The sequence below is a fragment of the Tinamus guttatus genome, unplaced genomic scaffold (genome assembly GCF_059628265.1).
Source record: "Tinamus guttatus ecotype Peru unplaced genomic scaffold, ASM5962826v1 Tinamus_guttatus_pri_ptg000038l, whole genome shotgun sequence".
Taxonomy (NCBI): Eukaryota; Metazoa; Chordata; class Aves; order Tinamiformes; family Tinamidae; genus Tinamus; species Tinamus guttatus.
Window position 1 is genome coordinate 734,155 of NW_028288572.1, and position 15,828 is coordinate 749,982.

General features: G+C 48.9%; 1 protein-coding gene across 4 annotated transcripts in view; it reads left to right on the forward strand.

Moving 5' to 3' along the window:
- The window catches only part of PTK2 (protein tyrosine kinase 2), a 95,353-nt gene extending 80,436 nt beyond the window's left edge, over positions 1-14,917 (forward strand). For all 4 annotated transcript variants that reach the window (XM_088534864.1, XM_088534853.1, XM_088534870.1 and 1 more), the window contains 10 exons: positions 1,223-1,334; positions 2,865-2,951; positions 3,406-3,543; positions 4,503-4,634; positions 8,622-8,684; positions 10,721-10,760; positions 11,420-11,526; positions 13,822-13,977; positions 14,101-14,181; positions 14,646-14,917. In XM_088534864.1, the coding sequence (XP_088390990.1) occupies positions 1,223-1,334; positions 2,865-2,951; positions 3,406-3,543; positions 4,503-4,634; positions 8,622-8,684; positions 10,721-10,760; positions 11,420-11,526; positions 13,822-13,977; positions 14,101-14,181; positions 14,646-14,858 (1,129 nt within the window). In that variant the 3' untranslated portion in view covers positions 14,859-14,917. The remainder of the gene's footprint in view (positions 1-1,222; positions 1,335-2,864; positions 2,952-3,405; positions 3,544-4,502; positions 4,635-8,621; positions 8,685-10,720; positions 10,761-11,419; positions 11,527-13,821; positions 13,978-14,100; positions 14,182-14,645) is intronic.
- Positions 14,918-15,828: the final 911 nt, after the last annotated feature.

The window sequence follows — 15,828 nt, forward strand, 5'->3', positions numbered from 1 at the left end:
GTCCGAGGTTGTTTTGCTTCCACATTCTTGTGCCAGCCGGGCGGTGATGGATTGAAATTGCAGCAACGCTCGTAAAGTCGCTCTTGCTGCCGTCTGGGAAAGGGGCACGGATTTATTATTCCTGTTCCTCCTCCCTTCTCTTTCCTTTTTTTGGCTGGACGAGGAGAAGTGCAGTTCGAGTCTCCCGCCAAGCAGGAATTTCTTCCCGAGCGGAGCAGGCGAGTTCCCAGCTCCGAGCGCGTTGTTGCAGTTGACCTCATCCCTTGCATGAGTAATTTGGGTGGCTGTTGAGCACACGGAGCAGGAGATTAAAAAAAAAAAAAGAGAGAGAGAGAAACTCGGGATTCGGCTCTACTGCTGGAAACTCCGGAGCGCTGAAGAAGCCGGAATCGCTCCGTGACTCCGGCGTTATCCCGCTGCGCTAGCGAGAGCCGCGACTGGGCCCCTCTCCCGAGGAGCTGGGCAACTTGGCAGCCCCCGTTTCCAAGCCTCTCTCTGGGTATTTTGGAGATGGCAAATATCCAACCTTAATAATCCGCATAGCAGAGCCGGGAGGAGGCTGCGGCGGAGGAGGCAGCGGAATCCCACGGAGCTCCGAGTGCTCTTTTCCGTAGGCAGCGCGGGGGTAAGTAGCAAGGGAGCGTTCCTGCTGCCTTGCACTCGGTAGGAAACGCAGCCCTTGGAGCCGAAAATTTCCGAGCTGGCTCAGGGTTGCCTTGGATTTCTCTTGGGCTCAGTTTCTCTGCTGCCTGTGTTCCTGCTTAGGCAAAAATGTAGGAGGGAGGCATCGGATCTTGCAATGTTGCTTTGTTGATAAAGAAAAAAGAAAAAAAATCGTAGTAATTTGGAGCACCAGCATATTCTCTGTTTGGAGCCTTTGCAGCAGTTTAGTGGAATATTTTGTTTGGGAAAAACATCTTTTTGAACTTGATTTACTGTGTTGAGGATTTTAAAAATCAAAAAAAAAAAAAAACATGCAAATAACTTTTTTTTTTAGTGTTTCAACCACAACTTTCTAAAAACTTCCTGCTGCCATTTCTGTTGTTAAGGGCAGACAGATAATTCTCCATGTCTTCCCAAAGCTGGTGTTTTGGAAACGTTACCCTCTGTGGAGATGAGCTCTCCCCGTGCCCGCTCGCTGGGCTACGTAGTGCTCCGGGGAGAGCCCTGGGACACGCTGGACGGGGCATTTTATTAATTGCACCTTTTCCATTTTCCATAGCACAATCCTGGAGGAGGAGAAGCTGCAGCAGGAGGAGCGGATGCGAATGGAGTCGCGGCGGCAGGTCACCGTGTCCTGGGACTCGGGAGGATCCGATGAAGCCCCTCCCAAGGTAGCTGAGGCAGCAAAACGCTCCGTATACACTAAAAAAAGGAGAAACAACCTCCTTTTTATCTTGCAGTTACTTCTTCAAAGCCTCTTTGACCTCTTGGCCCATGTTACCTGTGCCATAATCAGCTTGTGATCGTGATTGTTACCTGTGCCAGCCCTGCTGCTGGCTTTCGTCATAGCCCCATGTCACCTTCTGCCACCCCCAGGCCCCGTGGGGATGTCACTGGTTTTTGTTTTGCTTCGTTTCCCCATAGGCAGCTCTGTTGCCTAATGGATTTGGGAACTCGTTTCTCCGTTTCCATAGCAGGCAAGGAGATAAACAGTGTGAATTGGAAAAAAAAAATGCCACTGAATCCTTAAAACCTTGTCCAAAGCATTTGTTTAGTCCTGTGATTCTGGGGCTCATCCAGGTAGAATAACTGCTTTTAATGTAGTGAAGACCAACATCCCTGTTAGAAATGTTCATTTTTAAGGCTATGATATTGTCTAATCAGAAACACCTGCAAAAAAAGATGCATTAGGATTGAAATTAATTCTCCTACCACTATTTGGAGGGTGAAGTTTTTAACCCTTAGAGATGCCCTCATATATATGAAGTTAGGTTAGGATTTTGTACAGTGGTTTTTATGTACAGAAGGACAGTGACTGTTTTCCTAACATTAACAATAAAACTGTGCTATCCCAAAGTAATTTGGGGGTGACCTTCAACTAGAGGGACTATAGTAGTCCATTTGTATATGGATGAGTTTGGGGTTTATTTTGGTTTCGTTTTCCCTGTTTGGCTTATTTTTCTCTTCCTGAGACACCCGTCAGCACTTTTCCTCGCCTAATAGCCTCTTTCTAGCTGTCCTTTCTAATAAGAGCTATTTCAGTCTGTCTCTCTTGGCTGGGAATGGGCTGCAAACAAAACTGGTGTAAGGAAGGATGAGCAAAAAGCACCTTCCACTCCAGGGCGATTAGTTACATGGATGTTAATAATCAGACCTAGCTTCAGTCCTCAGAATAATTGACATAAATAATAGTTCATACTAACCAAGTGAATCAGCTTGCCTGACTTGCACTCATTTTAGACGAGGCTTCAGCAAAAGGATCTACTTGTGGGAACATTCACAAAAGCAACAAATTGAGGGATTTTTGTTTAAAGCAGGCTCTGCAGTTAGAAACATCACCGTTAGCTCCTGGAAACTTGACTTAAGAATTATGCTCTTCTCCGGTCCTCTTAATCAGCACAGAGCAGGGTCTTTAGTAATGGCAATGAAATATGCAGAAAGACTTTTCAGCACAGGCATTTTGGGTATTTGAAGTATCTAGCAAGAGATTTAGGTTGTTCTGTTTTGCACAAAAATAGGGGAAACTTTAATTGTTCGCCGTAAAAATAGATAACATTGTAAATCATCTGCAATATTTATTTCAGTTTTCTTTTAGAGCTTGCTTTTGTCATGTGGCCCCTATAAACGTTTGTCTCGCCACCATCTTCTGCTCTTGCACTGCTCTGTTTCTAAAGACTCTCAAACTCCCTCTGCCCTTGCAGCCCAGCCGGCCTGGTTACCCCAGCCCAAGATCCAGCGAGGGATTTTATCCGAGCCCGCAGCACATGGTCCAGCCAAACCATTACCAGGTATTAATTACCCTGCACAAACCATTACCAGGTATTAGTTACCCTGCACACTGTGCATGCCCTCTGGCTGAGGGCCCGTTTCCTGCAGGCTCGTGGCGTGCTCGGCGACGTGGCCCTTTCCGTAGGGCTCCTTGGGGAGACACGTGCCGAGTTCCCGTGTCTGCGACTTAGCGCTGCTCTTGCTCGTCGGGGCGCCCTAATCCCCTGGACTCCAGAGGTTAAAAAGTTCTGGAAAGGCGTCCTCAAATAGCCCGGGGATTACAGAAAGGGTTTTTGTGTGTGTCACATTTTGGCTTGGCTTCCGTCTTCTGCTTCCCTCCTGGGCTCTGCCCGCCTTGAGTCACTCCCCGCTCTCCCCCTCACTCCTTGAAGGGGGAAAGGATGAACTCCTGGACATGGAGAAGCACAGGGCATAGCAATAGAACTTCTTTTTCCTCTTTCTTTTCTCCGGCAGGTGTCCAGCTATCCGGGCTCTCATGGGATACCTGCCATGGCGGGCAGCATTTACCCCGGGCAAGCGTCGATCCTGGACCAAAGCGAGTCCTGGAACCATCGGCCTCAAGAAATATCCGCGTGGCAACCAAACGTGGAGGTATCGTGGACCTGCACATGCCTTGTACACAAAATGCACTATATCATTACTATTTGGGTGCATCTCGAGGCTGCCGCAGGAAAATTAACTACATTTGTCCTTTTTTTCTCCTTTCTTTAATTTCTTGATTGCTGTGGGAGTGGGGACTAAATTCATTTCTTTTTGAACCAAAATCTCTTTGGGAAGGGTGAGCATAAAGTGTCTGGACTTTTTGTGCTAATTCTTGATGAAATCATATTACAGCTTAGCATCTTAAACCTAAACACTGAGGCTAAATGAGTGATTGCCAGCATTTAATGTTTATTTAAAGAAAGCTCTTCTGGAACTTGTGGCTGCTCAGAGAGGACAAACTTTGTCAAAATGAAGTTTTGTCGAAAAATTTGCAAAACTCTTCTTGAGTTGTATTCCTAGTATTCCTCTTCAGCCTCTTGTGATTGCAAAATGCTGCAAGGAACATCATATTATTTCTCCTTTTTGTCTTCCGTCATTTTTTGGTTCATTCTCTTCCAACATTTTTCACTTTCTTAGTGTTTTCATTCTGTGCTTTACAAGTATTGGCAGAAACTGAAGAAAAGAAAAGAAACTTAGTTTGGATGTGAATGCGTCTTGCAGTTCTAGCCACTGGCTAGTTGTGTTATTGCTCAAGATCAAGGAAATGAATTTGATAAATGTTTTTGTTGACCTACTCAAATGAAGTGCAAAGTATGTGGTGACAACGGTATTGGAAGACTAAACAGCATTCTTCAAATCTTTTTGGTTGCAGTGATGAGGATAAGTGATAAAATGCAGCAGTGGGAAAGCACTTCTTCTGGACTGCTTCAGTCTAGGAGATTGAGGACTCTGCTTAACCACTGTTGTATGTTTGGGCTTCTTTAAATTTATTGTTTTATAATCCATAGGATATTGCAGCTTTTTGTGCAAATTTCCAGCAGTGGTGAGACTGAACCTAACTTTTACAGGATTCGGGCCCCTTGGACATACGAGGAATGGGGCAGATTCTTCCCACACATCTCATGGAGGAGAGATTGATACGACAGCAGCAGGAGATGGAAGAAGATCAGCGTTGGCTTGAAAAAGAGGAGCGATTCCTGGTAATGCTTCGTTTCATAGCGCTTCTTAATTCCTTCTTTTAAAAATTTTCATTTAAAACTTCTTAAAATTTGCTAAAACTGATCACTTCTATGGACTGAGAATAATTATCGAACAAATAACTTCGGACCCAAAACATAGGTTTGAAAACAGGGTTTAAATGAAGTGTTCAGCTAGTAAACAAGTCCTGTGTTATAAATATTCTGAGCAGCTGGTTTCTTTCATGAGTCCCAGTTTATTCACATGAATACTTCTGTTTAGGAAGCTGTGGGTACAATTCTGTGGCAATGTGGAGGTTGGCTGCTTTTTGTTCTTTTTGTCTTAAGGAGATAGAGCTGTGCCTGCTCTACCCCTTAAAAAAAAACCCTAGCTACAGTAAGATTTGAAAATACAGACACATTATTGGGAAGAAGTAATTTAAAAGCATGGGAGAGAATGATCTTAAAGGTAACAAGGCTCTGAGTTCAACTGAGGAGGAAGGGGAGGAAGAAATGTGTTGGTCATGGGACCTCTTACTGCCATTTCTCTGCAGTTTCCTGTTGTCTTGTTGTCAGTGCCACTGAGACTGTTTGTTATGGCTTGTGACCAGCATCTGTCATATGTTTGATCTTCAGGTTTTATCCAGGTTCTTAAGTGTATCTCAAGGCATGTTTGTTCTGGAAGCTTTAACGTTGTAGGTGGCTATAAACCATGGTTGTATAAATGTGTGGTGCCATAGGGTTGTTACAGGAGGAAAGACTGAATAAATACACAGGCTATTTAAAGCAGAAGATGTTAATGGGTAGGGTAAATCTCTACTGGCTGCTGGGTGGTAACTGATAGGTGACAAAGTGCCAGGGTTGGGAGGCTGCTTTGGATGAGAGGACACTGAAGGTGGATTTTGGAGGCCTTCTCTGGATGGCATTTGGGAACTGGAGGTCTGACATTGGCTGGTAGCATTTAAAACCAAACAGGACACTGTATCCAGATTGCTGCATCCAAATTATTACAAGTTGTTGGGAGGGAGGAGGGGATGGGGAGACTTCCATCCTATTTTAGGCATTAGCTTTTCCAGGCGTGAGTGGCAGCAGTTCCTTGTGACTTTCCTAAGAGAGGAAGAGCTCAGATTCATCCACTGTGGATCAACACTTCCTAGCTTGGAATTAATACATGGAGAAGGAGGTAGGGTGACTTCAGGTGCTGTGGTCTTAGCCTGCGGGGCAAAATCGGTGGTAATTATTTGTAGCCCTTGCTCTTCTGAATAAATCCAACCTTTGCACTATTAGGACGCTTGCCACTCCCCAGATTCCTGCATGAAGAGGGGTTTGTTGGTTGTCTCTGGGCCTTAAGTGAGGAGTAAGGAGTAAGTTTCTAAATTATTTGCTTCTTTTTGAATAATCTGTGTCTGTCTGGGGCTGTTCTCTGCAGTCAGCGTTGGGAGTTGCTCTTGGGGGCCTCCTGGAGATACCCCCAGTTTACACATGAGAATCCAAACACAGCACAGAAATAATCTGAATGTGTCTACAAAGAAATAATCTAAATATTACATGCACTCCTGTGCTCTCCCTGGCTGCCCTGTATCTCCTGGTAAAGGAAGGGCCTTCCTTCCCTGGGACTTTCCTAATTTGACTCACAGATCTGTCAACACCGTCTTCGGCCTCCTAAAATATATCTCACTCCTGCTGTTGAGATTAGGGCCTCAGGAATTTGGAGAATCTCTCCTCTCTCCCGGGAGACTCACAGTGACTCACTGAAGGCGAGACATGGCGCTGAGAAGCCACCTCCTCCGCGGCGTTTCCGTGCGTACGGCCCGCGCGCCGCCAGCTCGCCCGTGACTCAAAACTGCAGCGAAATAACCCACCTCCAAACACGCTGGCACAAGTAGGTGCCTCCCTGCTGCTGTCCTGGCCTGGAGGAGTCCCCAGCTGGAGGATTAAACGCAGTGGCACCAAAAGGGTGATTCGCCAGCGCTCCGACATCTGCCTAAGCGGTTTCCCAAAGCTGCTCCTCGGAGAAGCCCCAGTCAAGCCTTGGGAGACGCTCTGTGTGCCAGGCACACTCCTCCCAGCAGCCAGAATGTGGGAATTGGCCTCCAAAAGGAAGGAAGAAACAGCTCGCTCGGATTGAGGAGCTCCTTGAGAAGCTCCCAAATAGAAAATAAATCTGTGATTTAAAACACAGCAAGTAAAGAAGCACTAAAATTTGAACTGCAGTGTGTGTTCCCAATGGAAGGTGAGAAGAGACTCAGGAAGTGGAAGTTTTTGTCCAACGAGTGTTTTTTTTTTTTTTGCCTTTATCGATTTATGTATTTTTCTTCCCAGGACTGACTTTTTTCCTTCTCAGGCCTTGGCAAGGAGAGGATGTTGCTCCCTAGCCCGGCAGTTTCAGTGGACACCGGTTCCATCTGCAGACGTGGGCACGATAAACGTGCAGTGGATGCCCATGTCTCCAGGAAGGAGACCAAGAAACCCCTCCCATTTTTGGGGGAATAGAAGGAGATGTAGAGAGGCTGGAGCACAACTGTTCCTGAGGTTTGGCACAGGGAGCTGCAGAAGACACCCTGTAGGACGAGGTGGGAAAGTGCCTCTGTGTTTCTTTTCAGGATGTACCATTTAGGAAGGTGATGGGTTTTATCTTGTCACTTTTGCCATCTGGATTGAGAATCTGAGGATGATCTTTCCCTGCAGGTTTTGCAGAATGATTTTCTTCCTTGTTTCTTTTTTTAATGAGCTCATTCTCAACATGTATTTAATATCCAGGCTGTCTGATGTGGTTGTGTTGATGGTGCCAGGCATTGTTTTAATCTGTGTAAAGCAGACCTATAGGCTCATGCCTTTTAGTAATTTCTCAGCAGACAGAGCAGTGTTGAATTAAGAAATTTATAGTCCTTTCCCGCGATAGGCTTAGAAGAAATAACTTTCATAGTTTCCTTATCGTGTTTGTTTTTTTTTTTTTCCTGAAATTCCCGCATAGCTGCGGTTTGTATTTGTCCTATTCTGACACTGAGAACTGCAATTGAGCTGTTGCTAAAATAGGAATTTAAGCCTGAGAAAATCCCACCAAGACATCGTAATTGGGCATGTCGTGAGAATACCGAGACGTGCACGTTCTTTTATTAGAGAAGGACCAGAAATACTGGGGGGAAAAAAAAAAAAAAAAAAAAGATGGATGTCAACAGACACATCCTGTCCAAAAAGTCCTCTTGACATTCCCGAGGATCTCCCATGGACAACTGTTGCACCAAGAGCGGGGCAGTTACCTTTCCAGGGTTTCGATTTTCAGCAAGATTTAAATAAACTATGATTCCTCCCCAAAACTGACACCTGTGATGGGTATAACAGCAGACACAGACGTTTTTTGCTCAAACCTGCATTTGAGTTTAGCCCAGCCGCTGCTTTCCCAGGAAGATTTTCCCAACACAGTGAGGTCAGGTATGAGGTGGGGGAATTTGGACACGAGGATCTTACATTAAACCCACTGACAGATCTCGGGATTAAAACCTGAGCAGCACCTTGCTATGAGAGGCAACTGGGGGGCTAAAATTCCAGGATGCGGGAGCCTCATCACCCAGAAGGACTCTGCTAAATTACCCCACCGAGTTAAAACGTAAGTTTGATCTTCACCGTTAAAAGAGTTTGTCTGCGGGGCGGCCCGGGCCGTGTCTGCCTTCTTCGGGATTTTCTGAAGTGCTGAATCTCTCCCTCGTTTGGAGCCGGGCCTGGGTGAATTTCTGGAGCAATAAATAAATTCTTTGCATTCTTAGATCGTTGAGTTAAAGACCCCGAGATCAAATTGTCTCACTGTTTCCAAAGACTCTTGGCTTCTTTTAACTTCTCTTTTTTTTCAGTTCAGCAGGAATAAAAAGGAACTCTTTCTTTGCCGAATTTGTGCCTTTCAGAGCAGCGCAACCTCTGCTTCTGATCAGCTCTTCCTCTCTCTTTCCACATCCTGGTATTTTTTTTCCTTCGGGAAGAATAAACAGGGAACCTTCTCCCTTCTTCTCCTTGCAGAAACCCGACGTGCGGCTCTCCAGGGGCAGCATCGACCGCGAGGACGGAGGGCTCCAGGGCCCGGTACGTAGGCGTGGGAGCTTCCCGCCTCCAGCTCCGCTTTCCTGGCGGAACACATTGCCCTTCAGCACAGACATTTTCCTAAATATTTTCCTAAATATTCCCACTGCGGTTATGTGCGGGTACCAAGTGGCTCAGATTCTGCAGGAGCAGCAACCAGGGTGAACTCGTTGAGGCAGCAGTTTTGGGGCAGTTGGAGAGTTTTTTATTTTCCCCTAAAAGCTGCCAGTGAAACAAATCTCCCCCATTTGTGTAAACATATTGCAATTATTTTTTAAGTGTCTGCGTGATACTTAGCTCGACCTTTTATTTTAAAATAGAGAGTTTCTCAATCTGCTGTCAGCAGGATTAAAATAACATTTGCAGTGTTTAAGTATCTGAAGGGTTTCCCATAAGGAATGTAAATGTCACAGTGTTGTATTCCTCAGAACTCTGCCTGGGGGAAGTGATCTGCTAGGAAGCGAGTGGGATAAACCCCATAGCTGCTCCTTTGCTGGCAAACAGCTGCTGCAGCGCTGGGGTTCGTTCTTGTGGGCTTCATGTTTGCATAAAAATGTTTTGTTTTTTTTTAATTACCAGTGGAATGACTGGATCACACTGATTGGGAACAGGGAATTGGGCGAGGAGCCACGTCAGCGAGCAAAACCTGGCAGCTGCCCTGTCACTCGTCTTCAGCAATCACTTTTAAAGCATTTTCTCTGAAATTGATGCTTTAAATTCACATTCCTAATTAGTTTGGGGTGCCGTTTTAAAGCCCGGGTCCAGCTTCAGTATTGACTTACTCCCTGAGCCCCATCTACCCCTGATTTACCCCCGATTTTGGGACATTTTCGGCATTTACCACCAAAATACCATAATGAACATGTACATTAATGTGGCAGAACCTCCAGGGAGGTTTTCAGGTTTGGAAGCTACTAAAACATTTTTGTGCGTGACTCTGGAAAGAGTAATAGTTATCATTAAGTCTTCCCTGTCGTTATATCCTTGAGTAACAGTAATTAAAGACGTGCAGGCACCCTGGGAAGCTCCCAGGAGATGCCGAAGTCACGACCAAGGATCATGTTGGGTTTGAAGAACAGCTTCTTGCAGCAGCCTCTTTGCTGTTAGACAACCTGGGCTCTAGGCTCCGTTGTCAGATCTACCCGTCATCGTAAAAATGAAAAAAATATTTCCAAAAACACCAGGCAAAAAGTTTGAGTGCTGAACTGCAAGTGCCCTGCGGGTTTCCTTATGGAGAGAGGCATGTTCTTACTGCATGGAAATTACCTCTATTTTATAATAGAGATATAATATAGATGTAGTATTTTATAAATAAAAACATCGTTGAGATGTTTTGTTGCCAGACCTAGTAAATGGTCAGGGTTTTACTTTGCAATGGAAACTTGTGCAGGTCTATTTGCATAAGATGTGTCTCTCTGGATGACAAGGTCTCTTCTGACACAACTTGGGGTTTTGTTTGAGGTGATAACTTGGTTGTGACTAAACAGGTTCCCATCTTTCTTGGCATGAAAATGAGATCACTGCAGCTACTGAAGGAAGTTGCTTGAATTCATCACAAAATGCTTCCAAATGAGGAAGCCAATTGCCCTTTGTTTAGAGCTGCACAGTGAAAACAAAAAGTGAAAGGGCCAAGAGACCCTCTTAACATTACCAAAACGACTGGGCAGAGCAGGAAAAAAAAAAATCCCTAATTCCTAATTCCTCCGCTCCTAATTCCTAATTCCCCCACTGCCGTTTCCTCTTCGCCACCTCGTTTCATTTCTGCATGAGGAACAAAACCGTCTCCGAACACGTTTGCCTAATGCTGATATCAGCCTAGCGAGGATAAGTTGCTCATGGCAAAGGTGGGGGCTGTTGTGAAAAATAGCAAATAAATGAAAATGATTTATCAGAATGATATGGTTAGGAGGGCTAGTGAGGGCAAACAGAGAAGGGTTTTACATGTTGGGAAACGTACTGAGAACTGTATGCTTAAGGTCACATTAAGGAAAGCTGTGGGCATGCTGATAAAGAGTTTAATTGTGTTTTTTATTTTATAGACTGGTAACCAGCACATATACCAGCCCGTGGGTAAACCAGGTAAGCAGCAGGTTCCTGCGTTGTCCCTTGAATTCCTGCTTCCCGCACAGCCGATCCCAGTGGTGGTTTCACCGCGCTGGGGGTTCTCACTCCGCCGGTTGGAGCTTCCGCTGCAGCCAGCGGGGAGTTGGGCAGCAGGGCCTGGAAGGGGTTTGAGCAGCAGCCAGGAGGTGTCTGCGGAAGCCGAGTCCCTCCGTGGGGCTCTGTGGGGTTTGGACACGCACGGCACAGGGATCCGCCGGCCCCGCATGGGAGCTGGGCGCTGCTGTCCCTAACCAGCCACATCCACCCACGGGCAGGAGGGTTGGATGAGTTCCCCAACCTTCCCGTGTCTGCATTCCTTGAAATGGAGTGTAGGTCATGCAGTTAACTTCACCACGTTAAGGTCTCCATTTCACAGAATCACAGAAGGGTTGAGGTGGGAAGGGACCTCTAGGGATCATCTAGTCCAACCCCCCTGCTCCAGCAGGGACACAGGGCACAGGGTGGCATCCAGGTGGGTTTGAAGATCTCCGTAGGAGCCTCCACAGCCTCTCTGGACAGCCAGTTCTGCACCATTTCTGCTGGAGCAGTGAGGCACCCTCGGAGCAGTGACAGAACGGCATTTCCAGGTGCGCCTGATCCGTCACTCCTCTAAATTGTTTCTTTTTGTCTCCCAGATCATGCAGCTCCACCAAAGAAGCCTCCCCGTCCCGGAGCCCCTGGGCACCTGGGCAGCCTCGCGAGCCTGAGCAGCCCTGTGGAGAGCTACAACGAGGGGGTGAAGGTACCTCCCGCGCCGCACGGGTCAGGAAAGCACCCAGGGCCGCCCAGAGATCCATTCTTCCTGAAGCAGGGAAGCCATGGGAAGCAAAAGCAAGGAAGCTTCCCAGCTCCGGGTGCTGTCACGGGTCATATGTCCTCTGGGCCTCGGTCAGGAGCGAAGGGGACATGTCCAAGCCATGGTGCTCCAGCCTGATGCCACGTCAAGGCCCTCAACCCCTGCTGGCTCTGGGGAAGGGGGAAGGCGGCGGGGGTGATGTGGGATGTGGTTAGGAAAGAGGCTGTGGCACCAAAAATGAGACTTTTGGGAGCCCTCCAGCAGGGAGGCACCGTGGGGAGCTCTGAGACAGGCTCTGCCTGGTCCCCCATGGCAGCGGCTGGTGTAGGTGGAACCGTGGCCCCTCGAGCACCTCCAGAAGTGTCTCTGGGCTCTGCCCTCTGCCTGCGGGACCCCGTTACCTCTCTGAGCCTGGGACGGAGGAACCCGAGTGGCCTCGGGGCCTGCTGAGGGCCAGCAGCAGAGCTCAGGCTCCTGCACGGATGTATCGTCCTCTCAGTTTTTGCGAAAGGAAACATCCCACTGGGCTCAGCCCTGCCGAGTCCGTAGGAAAGAGCTGGATTCGGTGTCAGGTCACATGGATAAGGTGGGATATGACACTGAAGTCAATGTACGTGGACAGAGGTGGCGAGTTTGAGCGGGTTATTTGTTGCCAGCTGGAGCCAGGGCTGCTGGCTGTGCAGAGAGACACCTGGCCTAGTAATCTGGGGAGCCTGAGCTATAAAAACAGCAAAACAGCAACAACAAAAGAAGTTAAGGAATGCAGATATCCTTACTGTGAGAAGTTAGGAGCTCCCTGTAGGAATTCAGCGGCTTGGGGAGAATCCCTCTGGGTGGGCTCCCAGGTAGCTCCTGCCGTGCCCGCGTTGGTCACGGTGAGCAGGAGCGGCACAACCGCGCTCCCCGGCGCGGCCTGGAGAAAACACCAGGACTGAGCGGGATGGAGCAGCGTTTTCCTGACCTCTGGAGTAGCGACTCGTCCGCATGAAGGGCCCGGGGTTCCGCAGGACGCCGGGGCCCTCTCCCCCTCCGCCACTTTGCCGCTTGCCGTCCAGCTTTGCATGTCCCCCGGCGCGGGCGCATGGCCGGCCTGCGCCCCGCAGGGCCACGCGCTAACCCGGCCGCCCGCCTCAGGGCTGCCCTTTCGTGCCGGCTTTTTAACTGGCCTCTTGTTGCTACGCGGGGTTCGGTTCGGTTTGGTTTTCTCTCCTGCTGAGTTTTATTAATACTATTTTTCTTTGTTTTTTCCTGCCTTTCGGGACATTCCTTTCCCCTCTCCCCGCACTGTGCTCGCCGCTAGCCGTGGAGGGTAAGCAGTGCGCGAGCGCGCGGGCCCCGCGCCGGGCCGGCCTGCATGCGGCGCGCCCGGACCACCCTCCGTTCCTCCTCTAACTCCTGCACCCACCGCTGTGGCCCCCGATGCATTTCCCCAATCCCACCTCATCCTAATCCCAACTGGAGCAGCCCTGCGGCCGGGGCTGCAAAATGGGATTGCGGCACAAAATCCTGCACTCCTTCCTCAGGCCGAGCTCCAGCCCAGGGCTGCGCAGGCTTAGCAAGGAGAAAGCTCAGGTATTTCCTAGGAATCTCAACAAATGGGCTCAGGAGATCCTGTAGGTGCTTCAATCAGTCCTGCTTCGCTCAGTTGTTAGGAAGGGGCCGTTTGCAGGCTGTAGTGAGGGCTCTGAAATTAAGTTTTCCAAGTTTCTTTTCACACCAGAATAATTCTGGATTTAGCTTTAGCCAGGATGAGTTTGCTGGAAGTTTTGCTTGAGGAAGGACTCCAGGATTTGTACCCCGTTGGCATTTTTCTGATCTGTTGGAAAGAACCGCATGAAAATGCTCGATGTTTTCCCCCAGTGACACCCTTTTTATTCATTCCCTGTTAATGGCGCTTTCACTAACGAAATGCTCAAGAACCCACACTGCAATGGTCTGTCTTTCCTGCATCCCTGTGTCCAGTATGTCCCTGGAGCACAGAACAACTTGGGATCGAGGGCCCTTGATAGTCCCATGTCTCAGCAGTGAAACTGGCCCTTCGTGGCGAGATGCTTAGATGGAAATTCTGCAAATCATTTGCTCTGTGTAGTGGGTGCTGCACTGGAAGCCCTTCGGAGAGCTCCCGGTGGGAGCACTTAAGGCTCGGGAGCGAAGGGAATTTCCTTCCGCTGGGAGCGGGCGGGGAGGCGGGAGCCCCCTCTGCCGGGGAGCGGGCGCTGAGCAGCCTCTCCGTGCCTGCAGATCCAGCCGCAGGAGATCAGCCCTCCTCCCACCGCCAACCTGGACCGCTCCAACGACAAGGTCTACGAGAACGTCACCGGGCTCGTCAAGGCCGTCATCGAGATGTCCAGCAAGATCCAGCCGGCGCCGCCGGAGGAGTACGTGCCCATGGTGAAGGTAGGGGGGCGATTTCCTGCGGGCAGGGTGTTTCTCTCCTGCGTTTTTGATGCATTTGTGTCCATGGTGCAGAGTAATCCGTCCCTCTGTGGAGCTGATGTTACTCCCTTTCTCTCCTCTCAGGAGGTCGGTTTGGCGCTGAGGACTTTGCTGGCGACAGTGGATGAGACGTTGCCCGTGCTCCCTGCGAGCACCCACCGCGAGGTACGTGGAGCGCGCGGAGTTTTCCCGTTGTCCTTGGCACAAAGTCCTTGCTCCAGATGGAGGGGAACTGTGTGGGCTTTCGTTCTCACTGCGGATTCAACCTCTCAGCAAGCTGCCGTCTGCACGACACATCATGAACCGCTTGAGCAGAGTCCAGTGTAGCCAGAAGCACTTGCGGAGAAAATACCTCGTAGTAACCTGGGCCTGAGAACAGACTGAGCCCTCAGGGAAGCCCCTGGGAGTCAGGAGGAAACGTCGTTTTTCCTCTAAACCCGAATGAGTGGGATAACTGGGCGGCCTGAGCGCGATTCTTTAAATCTGCTCTTGGAGCATCATCCCCACTTGGCTCATACGGCTCTGTAGCTTGTTCACATCTTGCCCTGTTTTGTTGTTGCTGCTGTTAGGAAAAAAAGGGGGTGGTGACGCTAGCAAGGTTCTGGGCTGACCCTGTCTCTCCTCTGCAGATCGAGATGGCCCAGAAGCTGCTCAACTCGGACCTGGCCGAGCTCATTAACAAGATGAAGCTGGCGCAGCAGTACGTGATGACGAGCCTGCAGCAGGAGTACAAGAAGCAGATGCTGACGGCCGCGCACGCCCTGGCCGTGGACGCCAAGAACCTGCTGGATGTTATCGACCAGGCCAGGCTGAAGGTGATCGCGCAGACGAGGCCGCACTAGGCGCCGCGGGAGGAGGTCGGTGGTCGTGCTCGGAAGGACGTCGTTCCACCAGCAGCCGGGAGGCCCCCAGCGCGGTCCTGCCGCTCTGGCAGAGCTGCCCGGCGGCTCGCGGGCCTCTCTCCTCTCAACAGTTGAACCTGGTTCTCGGCGCAGAGCCAAGCTGGCCTGGGGTTCCGCAACGCAAGCGGTATCAGCACAGCAGGACGCGCACGAGGCCTCGGGGCGGCACCGCTCAACTCCCCGCCCTCGCCTCGGACCAGGCCCTGCGGAGCCAGGGGAGGATATTGGGACGTGAAGAATTCGGGGAAACCTCAGGGCTGAGAATTCTTGCCCACCGTGGATGAACTATCTAGACTGGATTTTTTATTAGAACACTTAACGTCGCAATATGCTAACCACAATTTACAGAGAAAGAAAATAAAAAGCTATATTTTCAAGACTTTGGTCGTTTCGAGACAAACTAAAGCCCTCTTCATTTTCCTTTTACTTTTCCGTGGACGTGTGAAGCATTTGTTTGGAAACTAGCTGTAGAACCCAACGGAAAACTCTCGTTGTCTTTCACCAGAATAACGTGCCAGGTTTTTGTAGCAATGTTATTTTCCTTGGAAGCAAAAATGCTGCTTTGTACCAGAGCAATTCAGAGCCGCATTTAGAGGAGTTCTGTAACCATTCACGTTCCCCATTTTTATATAATTTATAAAGAAAGATTAAAGCCATGTGGAATATTTTAAACCCACTGTAGTTAACTAACCCATCTTTTTGTCTATCTTGCCTGGGAGGAGTTACAGTAGAGCAGTGTAATTAGATTTTCCTTGGTTTTCCAGTTAAACCATCTGTTCTGTTAAAATAAAAACCACACTCCCTTTTTGCTGTTGAGGGATATAAATTATTCTCAGGAAGAATATAATGAACTGTACAGTTACTTTGACCTATTAAAAAGGTGTTACCAGTGACATTCTGGCTATAATGT